Below are 14407 nucleotides of genomic sequence, written 5' to 3'. Positions count from 1 at the left end.
TGTCAAGATAGTTATTTTTTTTGTTGAAATATTCCAAACGGATTACATTGTACAAAGTTTTGAAATTACAAAATCTCCCATTGAAAAGTACTGGCAGGCGTGCATACCCGTCTCATGTTAAAAGAGGTGTTTACACCAGTTTGTATATTTTTCTCTTTCGCTTCCAATAGCCGCCACTAACAGCAAACATCTCCAATACAAGTCAATGAAACACCAGCAAACTGCATTTGTGGGTTGATATGCTCAGTCAAAGCAGGAATTAATTACAAAAGTTTTCATTTTTTTCTAATTTAGGTTATGTCAATTGCCAGTTGTCACTGTATGTGAAAACAGGATGCGTGGGTAGTTGGTTGATGGGACTACAATCCTGTCCAGGATGGTTTTCAAACTTTGGCTCCGGCAACCCTCAATGGATTGAGAAGGTTCTAAAAAATAAATACTTAACTCAGTCCATTGATGACTACTGTTCCTGTGCACCTCTCAAAGGCATCTTAATGTTAAGTCATGCATACATTTTGTAATTTTATTCCTCCGCAGATGCTCGCTGACGCAGACTTGCACTAAATTATTATTTGTCTGCTGTTAATAAAGAAAAATTAAAATAGTGGTTACACAGTATTTAACATCGACATTAATATTTGGCTATTAATAGGGGGGAAAACGATTGGAACGAAAACTCGTAGTTTAGAGCCCAGTTAACGACTGATTCCTATATGGCGACTAGTGCTGCTGTCCCCTAAAAGTGGGTTATTTTTATAAAAGCCTTTAGGAAGTAAACTATCAAAGAGTACCGCAAACCTTTAGAAATATTTACGTTACTACTTCTCTAAGTCTTAAAGTTCTCACGATTCAACCACGACAAGCAGCCTGACTTGTCAAGATCAGTCAGACGGAATTTTCACGTGCGCGTTCCCGAGACTTGTACGCGCTTTTTCCTGTACGTTTCCGGCGTTCAAATCTCAACCAATTAGCTGGCATTAAGCCTGTACGTCACGTTTAGGGGCGGGAGTTAGCTTTCTCTTTCGGCTGCTTGCTTGAGGAAGTGTGGTGTGCAGTGCGTGCAGCTCTAAACAGTACTAGGCTTTCTTAGCCCCTTATTGGAAATAAATACACAGATAAACAAACAAACAAACCAAACCATCTGCACAATAAGGTGAATTTCCACTATTAGCCCCTCTTTTTTGGAGTGTTTTGCTGGGTGGGCGTTTTTTGTCATTCTCACAGCTTCTCTTTCCCTTGATGTGTTTGCCGGCGCAGGGCTGGGGAAAATCGCTCGAGAAAAGCAGGCCTCGTTTTCACTGCTGCAACTTTTTAATACTTTGCTGTATGGAAAAAACGTTAGTTCTGTTAGAATTTCTGGGGTGACACCCATGCAGCAGCGAACCCAGGATCATAGCGGTGTGTTTAAAAGGAACCGTAGTGGAGGGTTAAACGATTCCTAATCTGGGGGAGGGGGTGAGTTGCAAAAATAGCCATGAGTTCTGTCAGCAGCTGATCGGATTGCAAGAAAGACACGCTTTATTTATATTCCTGCAAATCGAAAGCCACATTTTTTTTAATAATGTAGATCTGTTCATTATACCTTCATTTACTGGATTTACTGTTGATGTATTTTGTTTGATGTTGCTGTCAATACAGATTGTTTATTGTTGTTATAAAATATTCCTGGAATAATGCCATGGCTCCAAAGAAGGTGCGTTGTTTCCAGGTTGGCAATTAGGGATTGTTTTAGAATTTTATACATACTGTATTCATAAACTTTTTTATGCTGTTGTAGATGCCTCCAAAGAAAGGTGATGCACCCAAGCAGCCTCCCCTTATTGGACGATTCGGCACATCTTTGAAGATCGGGATCGTTGGCTTGCCTAATGTGGGGTATGTAAGATCTGAAACTAACTTGGCAAGTTGATATTTGCTTTTATTTACGCCAGAAAGTGCTTCTTAGTAGGCTAAGCCGGAATTAGTTAGAAATTGATTTTATCCTTTCCCTTTCGTTACCTGTCCAGGAGAGGTTTGACATGCATAAGGTTGGATGAAACACTCCATTGCATAACACTAGGGAAAAACATCCACGCCGCACTTTAACAGTGAAAATAGCCAGCCAGCTCCTACTTGTGCATCAACAGTACACTACCGTCCATCCGTCCATTTTCCTAACATACTTATCCTGTGTAGGGTCTCAGGGCAACTCAATCTTGCATGGAAATGCTTGTAATTGTGATTGCTATCATGCAATAATTCTGGCTGCCACTCCCATCATTTACTGTAACAACAACAACATTTATATTTATAGCACATTTTCATACAAAAAAATATAGCTCAAAGTGCGTTACATAATGAAGAATAGAAAAATAAGAGACACAGTAAGAAAATAAAATAAGTCAACATTAATTAACATAGAATAAGAGTAAGGTCCAATGGCCAGGGGGGACAGAAAAAACAAAAAAAAACTCCAGACGGCCGGAGAAAATAATAAATGTAAGATGGCCCAGATGTACCACCACTTGACCTGTTAATCAGAAAGAGGATATTCTAAAGGTTAGTAACGGGGAGCATCTGTGATAGCTACCACAATAGTCTACTCAGAACTAAAGTCTACCTAATGTAATGCAAGAATCTTAAGGTATTGTAGTGTTGATGTCAAGCGCCTCAATGGATGGATTTTCTGCTCTTTGAGGTGGCTTGCTATCCTTAAAAGGACTGCTTGCCTTTTGCTGCACTAGTTAGAAAATCATGTGCAGCTATGCAGAGTTGCCGTTTTTATAGGTGCTCCTGCTATTAGATGATGTCATTCTTTTGGTGACTCATCCCTGGCTGATGTAACCTGCCCAGTCGTTGCAGTATTAACCTGATTCAGCAAATTGGGCACACAATTCTTCCCACAAAACACAATTTGGAGTCACACAAGCATTTTTCTCTCTTAAACTGAGCGAAAAAATGCTCAGAGTATCCTGAAGGGATAATTTACTCAGTTACAACCCAAAGCATTACAAATAAAGCAGAGTTGCTATTTAGTTGTAGAGGTCTGCTGGCGTTCAGGAAGACCTTAGATGTTGTCCAAGGATGTCAGCAAGCCCATGCTCAAAGCTATTTGCATTAGCACCAGCACTTGGCAGTTAGTCACCACAGACAGGAGTGCCTAGAAATAGAAGGTGATGAAAGGTGTTGCAGAAAGCTGACGATAAGAGAGCATACAGGAAGTCTCATGCCCAAGATGTTAGAGCTCCCTCAGCATTTTGCTGTACACAGTGACACATTAGGCACGTTTGTTCCATGCCGTGCCCAATTACGATTATCTCCCATTCCTACTCCCCTGTTGGCCTACACTCAAACTTCACTTAATGTTCTGGGCCCAGGCATCACCTTGTGACTTTGTGTAAAGCCAAAACAAGATCTGAACATGGAGTAACAGCATGCATGTCAAAATGATTTTACTTATTTTGGAGTTGTTTTGCAGTTGTGTAGGGCAGGTAACGCTCTACCCTCTTACATATTTATTGAGTGTGCAGTGCAGCATTTTGTTGTTAATCGTGCTGCATGTACGAGAAGATTTTTACACTGAGAAATAATGTTAAGGGAGGAATTTGCAGCTTTTCTTGCCTACATGAACTACAATTCACGTTCATGTGTAAGGTGAGAATAAAAACTTGTTTTTAACTCAGAAGATACTGAAAGAAATGAGAATTGCACTATCTGACTTGTCGCTTCATTGACGTCATGCCTGTTTTCCGTGCTTGGGCATGTTTAGTGATCACACTGTTCCCGAATGCTACTGAACTGTGCTCAGCCCACCTCTTCCAAGCAGGCCAGGGCACGGACCAGTTGGCCCGACATGGAGCGATCACACTAGTCAAACGAACTAGACTTTACCTGGTTACATGCAGACAAATGTGCTTGGACACGGAACAAATTGCCAATGTGAGTACATCCTTAGACTTCATAGCTACAGCAGACATAGATACAAGCAGTCAACTGTGAGTTCAGATGGATGATCCCTTGGAATCTAAGCCTGCCTAGTGCTTCAGTGTCCATGTGCTCTGGGAATCATTGCTGAATTTTATTTTCCACTGTTTTCATACATTGGTAAAATAGCCTAATGGGCCTGCAGTACTGTCTGATTTCTGTATGAGCTAACAGCAAAAACAAAAAAATGAAACAAAAGAAGAAGCAGGAGGAAATAGATATGTAGTTCTTGGCCTTAAACCAACACAACAACCTAGCCTTTTTCAAACCAAGTTACTTTTAAACTGAAAAGTTAAACGATGCTGTCAAATGATTAAAGGTGCATGTGAATTAAAAATTCATAATATACATTCTTCATCTCTTCGAATAGAAAGTGAAGTATTAATTTAAAGTACATATCAGATATACTGAAATTTGCTTTAGAGGAATCTTAAGTTTGGCAATAAATATTAGAATAACTTTAAAGATTGTTTAATTGTAATTTAGGCTTATTTATATACTCGTTATTCTTTTTGAAGTCTGAAAATTGGGTACTTTTCTATTATCGTGATGCACGGTTCAAAATCAGACAATCTGCCCCGACCCAAATCCTAAAGTTAACCTCATAAACTTGGTAGCAGCATTAACGGATGGTTATTTTACTAAGATTAGAGACCCAGGTTACTGTTGCTGCCCGGTTTGCGAGGTTAAGTTTAGGGTGATAGTAATGGAGGGTTATTTTATTAAGAGTAGAGACCCATGTTACTGTTGCTGCCCGGTTTGTGAGGTTAAGTTTAGGGCAACAGTAACGGATGGTTATTTTATTAAGATTCAGAGACCCAAGTTACTGTTGCTGCCCAGTTTGTGAGGTTAAGTTTAGGATTTGGGTCGGGGTAGAATGTCTGATTTTGAACCATGTGTCACGATAATAGAAAAGTACCAAAGATCGTTTTAGATTTCAAATTCCCATTAGATATTATTTTAATGTGAATAGCAATAGATGTTGAAATGCATTTGCTGTATTTTGAGGTGTCATTGTGTTTAATATCACAACTGTATGATGCTCATAAAGTCTGTATATTGAAGACTGCATATATAGGAAAGCAAAATTATTGTTAAACCACTATAAAAACAGAACAGCAGTAAAGCAAGTATGTGTTGGATGGCAGGGTATCACAGACAGTTACAACATTTGGTGTAAAATGAAAGAATATATGAAGCATAAACTATTTACAGAAGTATTTGGTAGGAATGCCTCAAAGAAACCAGCCATCTTAAAGCATGCTAGCTTGTTGTTAGGCAACATATAAAATACCTTCTACGTATTGGTACTATTTACTCTTTTCCAGTGTATTGCTGTGTTGTTCAATTGTTTCTTTCCTCACTATAAGGAATATAGTAATTAAGAATATAGTAGTTACTTCACAGCTGCTCCTCTTTTGTTTTTATTTTTAGACACTAGCAACTAGTGTTATATAAGTTGACAGTCACGTTGTTTTATTCACTTACAAGCCAAATTACCATCGTTGAAAGTCAGAGAATGAGACAAGAGCTTAAAATTCGTCTCACTTACTATTTGGAACGGTTTAATCAATGTCATCAAATTGTGCCATGTGTCCTGAAGCTTGCAGGCAATATTAGGTTTAAATTTAAAACAGTTTTACATGTAATCAGTAAAATGTAGTTAAATATAATATTTTTTGAATGTAACAGAATGTTTATACATACTATCACACTATTTATGAATGTGGTCCTTGTGGAAGAAAAAGATTTACTTTTTGTTTTGGCAGAAGAGACAAGGAATCTTTTATTGACCAAAAAAAAAAAATATATTAATAATGTACCAGCTTAAACTAGAGCAGAGCTGTTCTCATTTTTTTTTTATTGTGTAATATATTGAATTTACAAATTGTACACTGTGAGTTCTAATTAAATACAAACTGATTACTTAAACTCAATACTGTAGTAACACAGATATACCTGTATTTGGTTAAATAATTCATGCTTGGTCCTATCAACTTATGCTGTGACTGAACATAAATATTAAACAAAACATTATTAAGATATGTGCCAGTATGAAACATAGTCTTTGTTCCAAGGACTTTGTATTTACTCCCCTCAATCCTTAGCATAACAACTAGAAATAAAAAAATTCACACAGAGCCATATCGAAAGGTCAAAGCATAGCACTGTGTAACAATGAAATGAAGACTTCAGTACGCATGCTGTATAGTGCCATCATTATAGTAATTATTAAAACAAAATGTATACAATGTTTTCAGCCAGCTTCCACATTATTTTATATGAATAGTAAATTATTAAACATTACCAAAAAACTTGTGTTTTTATTTTTTTTTTTTTAAGTTTAACTGCCTTATACTATTATAGACATGTTTCTGAGAATAGTGTTCATTGTACAGGTGTCTGAGAAACATTGGTTAAATGTGTTCCTTTTTTATAAAACATATATTGACGCAGGTGCTAATGACTTTCAAGTTTATCAGCATACGTTCACATCTTTTATCAGATATAGCTGTTCACCTTTTCTTCTGTTGCTAGAAATTTGTTAGCTTGCTGTGGGTATTTGATGAAGACAGGTAATAGAATAAATAGAAAAATAATGTTTTTTCCTGTGCCCTCTTCTGCATAACTTTGCGTAGCTCAAACACTCTTGCTGTATGTGTACCTGCAGCTTTCCTCCTTTGACTGTTCTTGATATTTTTGTGTATCTCAAACTTTCTGGCCTGATGGCTCCTCTCTCTTTTGATTGCATTCCCGTAATGTCTACTTCATAGACTCCTCCTGCTGTCCACTTTTTTGACTACCACCAATGGTAGATGGGCTCCCTTTGCCCTCTGTGAAAATTTAGGGATGTATGATGCATATTGATTACCATAATATCTTAGTTCTTGTTTTGAACGACATGTGAGACGACATTATTGGGTATGTCACTCACTTTGCGAAAAACAAAATCACAGCTGTGTGCATGAAACAGAAAGAGTCAGAGCACTCGAACGAGAATGAACCTGAAAGGAAGCAGAGCAAATCTTTTGCTATCCAATTATAACGTCATGACATGTGACACAACCTTTTATTAGTTTGTGATTCTCAGATCTGCCTGTTCGCATGCTCATCAATAATTGAATGGAAATTATTTTGCAAGTTTGGCGACCTATTGCAGAAAACTGCAGACGATGTTGCTGCAGTGTTACTTAAATGGACTAAAAATCCCAGCAACCCCAGGAGTACTGTGTCATTGGGCAGCTTCAGTGGTTGCTACAAGGGTAGCTGTATGAAACATGATGAGGGCGCTGCTTTTAAAAAGGAGCCATAAGAAACTGTCAGGTCAATCGTCTGGTGTCTTTTTGTTTCAATGCCTTACTACACAATTGGATTACAATTACCCCCATCGGATTAAAATTTTCTCTAGATTTATGTTCTTGTCCAGTGCCTACTCGTTCATTTGATTTCATCAGGGTTGGAAAACGTCTTTGTCTGGGGAATGAGGAACACTTCTACGACTTCTACAAATCTTCCCTTAAATCAGCATCCTGGTATGGCAAAACTTTGCATAACTTTCAGGAAGCTGTTCACAGAGGATTTCATTTCATTAATACATTTCCATCACCTGCATCTGCAAAACTGGACTGTTTGTGAGCATTTATGGTTTTGTTCTTAGTGTTGGACTTCTTTTGTACCTGTAATATTAATAATGTTTTTGTTTGCACCACAAGTAAGGTGCATTTTGTAAAAAGTTACAGTTCACTAAAAAACTTTGCGCTTAGTCAGGGGGGACAACACACATCCTTGTCTTGACAGTCAGCCTTACACAAGTCGTTTGCTTGCTCAGCGATCATTCTAGCTCACGTTTCTGAAATCTTGTTGCATCTTATTTAGTGCAATAAATTTTACATATACAGTAATCATGGCCCCAAACATGTTTGAAGATTTTCGCATTCGTCTGCGTTCTTCACACCTAACCCCATGAATTGCAAAGGATAACTGCAAATGCAAACTCAAATCTAAGCAACATATGTGCACAGATGCGCTATAGATTTTGGCAGTCTTAGTTGGGCACACATCTTAACGCAATATGAACCACTTCTGTGGAACGGGAGAACAACACCACAGGAGTGTGTTTTGGGACTTACGCAAAAGTGTCTGCTTACTGATGCAAATATGACACTGCCTTATACAGTACCTGATATGCTGGTGCCCCCATCTTATCAAGAACGAGCCAGAGTTAGTAAAATACACTAGACTTTTAAAAAACACATTTTTGAAGAATGCATAATATCATCCACATATTGATCTTGACAAAGTCATAGAAAATATCGAGATGTACTTTTTTTTGTCAATATCACACACCCTTTGTGAAAATATAATTTGTTTTCTCATGAATATTCCCTATCTTTGAAGGAAGCTCAGGTCACACCTTGTTAGTATTTAGTGGCCCAGTGTTGCTTGGCAAGTTATTTGCTTTCTTGTTGTTTGACATGCTTTGTTTTAACTCCTTTTTTTAAAAATAAAAAAAATGGTTACAATCTGGAATTGAACTTTATACCCCCCAAATTATCGTGTCGTCATTCCAACCAGCGTTCTGCCAAAGCCAAACTGACCAATCAAAAAGCTCAATTTATTATATAGTACATTCAGTATTCAGGTATTAAGTCCTCAGATACCATCCTGTCTGAGCCATTACCCAAACTGAGCTGGCAGTTCCTGAAAGCTAACAAAATCATGTGTGATCTGTTTTTGTCCTTAAGCTTCAATAAGGAATTAGTTAATATTACTGGTGGGTGTTTGAACGGATTTATTGATTATGCTTTTCATTATCCACTTTACCCCAGTAGTTCTAGCAATATAGCAAAGTTCAAAAACAGAAAGTACTTGTTCAGAAAACTGTTTTCTGTGAAATGTGTGCAAAATCCTGCTTATATCATATTAAGTTCATCTTACAGATATAATTTTACAAAACTAATTTGTAGTGAGCAGAGTTGCCAGGCTTAAATTAATATACTCTTATCAAAATGTCATTTTGTTATGATTTAAAATGATTGCATTTCTTCCTACTAAAGTAAAATTAATTTTGCAATTTTTTTTTTTTAGGAAATCAACATTTTTCAATGTTCTGACAAGCAGCCAAGCTGATGCTGAAAATTTCCCCTTCTGCACAATCAACCCTAATGAGAGCAGAGTTCCCATTCCAGATGAAAGATGGGAATTTCTCTGTCAGTACCACAAACCTGCCAGGTAAAGAAATGTGACAACTCTTAACTTGTAGACTTAAGTTTATTGCAGAGTAATGTATAGTAAGCTGTCTTTAGTTCTTGTTTACTGAAGAGCAAGACTACCTTAGTTCAGTCATGTTTATTCTGATTTGGGGATATAATAAATATATGTACTGTATATTAAATTAGGAGTGAATGAACTGCCTGTGCTTTCCATTTTTGGAATGAATAGATAAATAGATAATATGCTTATCCAAAGATATAGTTAGAGCTAATGATTCATAGACAGCATTAGAACAGATTATTTCTGCTTTGGGAAGCATGAGAATGCATTAGTTGAGCATTGGTGTTTTCTGTTTCTAAACAAGTAAACACAAATATTTTTGCATGTGGCTAGTTTGCTCATATTGAGACCTTTGTGCATGTGCTGCTAAGGTTGTTAGAGCTGCTGGTGGGAGCCTTGAACTCCTGATAATGTTATCCTTATCAAATTCATTGAAGGATAAGGGCCAGATAAAGAGTCATTTAAAAATAGACTCCCGTGATGGCGGACATTAAAATGAAAACCCTTCCATGGAGCCATATTTGGAGGTGATTTTTGAGTGAATCTACTGGTTGTCAAAAGGTCAGGATTAATTGCAGGATCACAAGTAACATCTGAAAGTCCAAAACACACAATCTCTGTTTTTTCATCATTTAAACTAAGAAAATTGGGCGGTGTGGTGGCGCAGTGGTGGTAGCGCTGCTGCCTCACAGTAAGGAGACCTGGGTTCGCTTCCTGTGTCTTTCCTGCATGGAGTTTGCATGTTCTCCCCTTGTCTGCGTGGTTTCCTCCGGGTGCTCCGGTTTCCTCCTACAGTCCAAAGACATGCAGGTTAGGTGCATTGGCTATCCTAAATTGTCCTTAGTGTGTGCTTGATGTGTGTGTGTGTGCCCTGTGGTGGGCTATGTTAGGATATAGCGGGTTGGAAAATGACTGACTGACTGTAACCAAGTAAAATTTAGTGATATCCGTATTTTAATGTCTTACAGACATTTTAATAAAGGTCTAGGAGAATTTGTTTTGCTCTATTTTAAAAGGAAGATATATCTGTGTATCATCTGCATAGCAATTGTATTTTTAAAAAAATAGATCCTAAGGGCAACATGTATAGTGTAAAAAATAGGCCTTAGAATAGATTCTTGAGGGTCCCCACAGATGATAGGGGCCACGGAGGAGGAGAGATTGCTCAGCCTTACTGAAAAACTTCTGCCTGTGAGGTATGACGAGAACCATTCCAAAGCAGGTCCTTATATACCCACATACTACTTAAGATGAGCGATAAGCATCTCATGGTCAACTCATATCAAATGCTGTAGTAAGATCTAACAGCAACAAGGCAGCATTATCCCTAGAGTCACTTATTAATAATAGAACGTTTAGAACCCTTAAAAGTGCAGATTCTGTGCTGTGGCGCATCTTAAAACCAGACTGAAATACTTAAAAAATGACATTTTCATTTAAAAGGGTTTGCAACTGTTGAAAGATAATCTTCTTCACAATTTTAGAAAGAAAGGGCAACTTAATTTTGGGTCTGAAGTTTGAAAAGTCTGTAATATATAATATCAATATGATATAAGCCAACATACCACTAAACATACCTAATTTATCTACCTGAGTTTGAAAGAAAGTAGCAAGCATGTTAATTAAGTCTGGGTATGTTGTGACGTGTCTCAAGGTTACTCATGCACAGTTGTGGCTCAGTGCGACATTTCAACAGACAGGATGTCAGGAGAGACCTTGTGAAAATCAAGTAAGGTTCTTCACGACAATATGCCAGTTCACATGTCACATACATCATTGGCTGCCATCGGAGAATGTGGGTTCCAGCAGCTGAAACCCCCCCACGGTCCTAACTTGGTTACCTCAGATTATTTCCTATTCCAAGTTTTGGAGAAATCTGTCCATGTACAGCAGTTTTCAAGTGATGAAGATGTCAAGGCAGCTGTGATATCCTGGTTTGAAGGTCATTTTCCAAAGGGGTTAAAGTCAAGTGTATGGAGCTATATTGAAAAATAAAAGTTTTTTTTGAAAAAACTCTTTTCTTTCCTACTGAGGTAGATAAATTTATTGAATGCCCCTCTTATCTAAATATAAAAAAATTGTTTACATACTCTTTATCATATAACGGAAAAATAGAGATAGCAAGGCAAGCTTTGTTCAGATCAAACATTTGATCATAAATTGTCACTTTATAGCCACAGAATATACATTTTCTTGCCTTAATTTCAATTAGTAATGTGACAGCATTACAGTATTGCAGTACATATGTACTTTTCTCTTATTTTTAATTTAAAAGCAGCAAAAAAAAAGCAGCAATGTATAAACTGACTGAATGATTACAATATAAAAGCAGACATATACTGATTTTAGTCTTTGGGCAATTGATTAGTTTATGTCTAATAAAAACTGTAACATTTACTGCAGTTAAAACCATGATCACTGAAAGGTAGCAACACTGAACTGAAACATAATTATATTTGTTCTTTCAAATGGTTAACTAAATTTTAGAAGTTTTTTACATTGTTTAACATTTTATTTTTGTAGCAAGATTCCAGCCTTTCTGAATGTGGTGGATATAGCTGGTCTCGTCAAAGGAGCCCATAGTGGTCAAGGTCTTGGAAATGCCTTTCTGTCCCACATCAGTGCCTGCGATGCAATTTTCCACCTAACACGTTAGTAAACTTTTGTGTATTTTTTTTTTTTTAACTACAGAGTATCATAAATGGTGAATTGTGAGATTGTCATGCAGACAACATTCATCTAACAGTTTTCCTCACCGTTATCTCTGTAAGGAATATATGTTCAGAAATTTTTTCAATATTGGTAGTGGCACATGATTAATTGTACAATTGTGACTAATCATGATGAGACTGTTAGTGATGTTTGTGAGCCCATATGAGATGAATGTGTGCCCCTCAACAGAGTCTTGTGCAATATGTTAAGTGTATAGTGGAGCGTATGTAGTTAAATACAGGTAAAATTCCGTTACAACGAACTGTCAGGGACCTAAAAAATTTTTTGTTGTAATGAGATTCTTTATTTGTTGCTATAGTGTTTTCTTTAGCTTGCGTCCAGGCGTTTGCAATCATTTCAATAGCTTCTTTCGCGTTAATTTTAATCTTCTCCTGTGTACAAGTAATGTAGATGAGAATTGTTCTCAGCATTTCTTTGCGATAATACACTTTCAGGGTGCGAATGATGCCGAAACCCAGTGGCTGAAGCACTGCTGTGCAGTTGGGTGAGAGGAATTCAACGCGAACATTATCTAAATGCGAAAGTATGTTGTGGGCAGCACAGTTATCAATCAGAAGCTAAATCATCCTTTTCTTTTTCTTCATATTGTGAGGTTTCTGAACTCTTTTGGCACTTGCTGAAGTGCGTCCCAAAGCGCGATTGCCGCGTCTGTGGAAAATTGTTTGTCCATTGTCCAGGCAGGGCGACAGCAGACTCACAGTGCTGCGGTGAAGCGCCACAGAAGCGAATCCTAAAAGATCATGGCCGTGCTATAAGTCCCTGTCTTACAACCCCAAAACACGAGGCTGAGTCTCAGTACTTTAGCAAAACCAGCTTTATTCAGCTTGAAACAGGAATAGCACGGTTATTGTAGCAGGATCTACCAATAAACAGACACAGCAGTCAGACAAGGTTGTGACCAGGTTAGTGGCCAAGTAATGCTATTCCCTGCATTTACAATGTTCCTTGCATCACCCATCGAGATCTTTTCTGTTTGCTGTGAGCCTGCTCTTGCCCCAGCAACAGATAAACAGTCTTCCACAAACATGGTGATCGTAGTCGGGACGCTCTTCGGCGTGTTGTCCAGTTTGGGGAGGTCCCAGGAGAGTTTAGAAACCTCACACATTCTTGAATGAGTGCTGCATTAATAGGAATGTTTCTTGAACGAGCATCACTGAACCACATAAAAACGGCATCTTCAAATGCAGCAGTTCGCATACATTTGCAACCCGAGATTTTTCTTCTTTTTTTGCTTGGTCTTTCAAGAACGTTGACAGTGTCGATGGCAAAATTCCCAATTCACTGGCATCTTTTTTCTTTTTGCCGCAATTGAGAGCTGCAAAAATGTAAAGTTTTTTTTTTTCCACCGAAAGCAAAAACAGCAAAATAAACAGTATGAGGAAAGTTTGAAGAAAGAATTTTTTTTACTGTGCTTCTTTTTGGGGATCGTTGTGCACAACTGAGCTGCGACCACAGAACTAGCTGCACTGTGGATGATTCATTCAAGCATTTCATGGTTCATTCGTTGGAATGAAAGTATCTGCTGAATGTACATTTTGGTAACGAGATTTCTATAGACTCGTGTCATATGGGGAAATGTCAGGATCATAAAAATACTTCGTTTTAATGAAAATTTTGTTGTAATGATATTTGTTGTAACTGAATTTTACCTGTATATCAGTGTGCAGTGTGCAGTGTGCAAGTTTTCTTTGTAGTAAAATTTGTGGATTACACTTGACAAGTGATTTATGAAACAAGTCAGTCCTGTCTTTGAGGGGAGAATGGACAAGATGACCTATTCCAGGTTGCCACAATCCTCAAGGATGGAGTTAATATTCATCTACCTAAATTCTTTTAGTGAAATCATATTCTGTAACATGGTATTTCTATTTTAAAGAAAATGCATTTATGTTGAAAACCATTAAATATGTTGTAGCACACTCAACAGTTTTCTGATTGAAAGGCATTTCCTGACAAAATTATGTTGGAATGACTTAATTTGTTAGGTAACCTAACAAGCCTGATGGAATGAAATAGCTGCTGTAGTTGTTTTAAGTTTATTGCATTTCTGGAAAGTGTAACAAGCTTAAAGAGAAAGAGGGCAGTAAATAGTACAGTGGCATGACCTTTGTGTCTGCATGGATTTGTTCTAGTTACTTTAGTTTCCAGCTTCATATCACAAATATTCATACTATGTTAAATGAAGAGTGGCACAGAGTAAGCTTACTGTAGATGTGTTTGTTAGTCCTGACACATGTTTTCTTATACTGGTATGGTAATAATCATCTACCTGTGCAACTTTAATGGAAAGTGCTGGTTTAGGAATAGGGTGGATGCCTTATTTGAGGCATTGCAAATATGGCTGGGTCTAGGATTTTGGCTTTCTTGATTTAAGACAATCCATTCATAGAGATGAGCATATAAAGCATTTTTCTTTTACTTTTAACAGAATTTCAAT

At 37.4% G+C, this 14407-nt stretch overlaps 1 protein-coding gene across 2 annotated transcripts in view; it reads left to right on the top strand.

Moving 5' to 3' along the window:
• Positions 1-1014: 1014 nt before the first annotated feature.
• The window catches only part of ola1 (Obg-like ATPase 1), a 164116-nt gene continuing 150723 nt past the window's right edge, over positions 1015-14407 (top strand). Inside the window, exons 1-4 of one of the 2 annotated variants that reach the window (XM_039757650.1) lie at positions 1015-1153; positions 1778-1875; positions 9052-9195; positions 11761-11888. In XM_039757650.1, the coding sequence (XP_039613584.1) occupies positions 1778-1875; positions 9052-9195; positions 11761-11888 (370 nt within the window). In that variant the 5' untranslated portion in view covers positions 1015-1153. Of the gene's footprint in view, positions 1154-1536; positions 1694-1777; positions 1876-9051; positions 9196-11760; positions 11889-14407 lie in introns of those variants that run through there. The other variant, XM_039757648.1, reaches the window with a different exon arrangement.

This window comes from Polypterus senegalus, chromosome 6, assembly GCF_016835505.1.
Source record: "Polypterus senegalus isolate Bchr_013 chromosome 6, ASM1683550v1, whole genome shotgun sequence".
Lineage (NCBI taxonomy): Eukaryota > Metazoa > Chordata > Cladistia > Polypteriformes > Polypteridae > Polypterus > Polypterus senegalus.
This window is presented reverse-complemented; position numbering and strand designations above follow the sequence as displayed.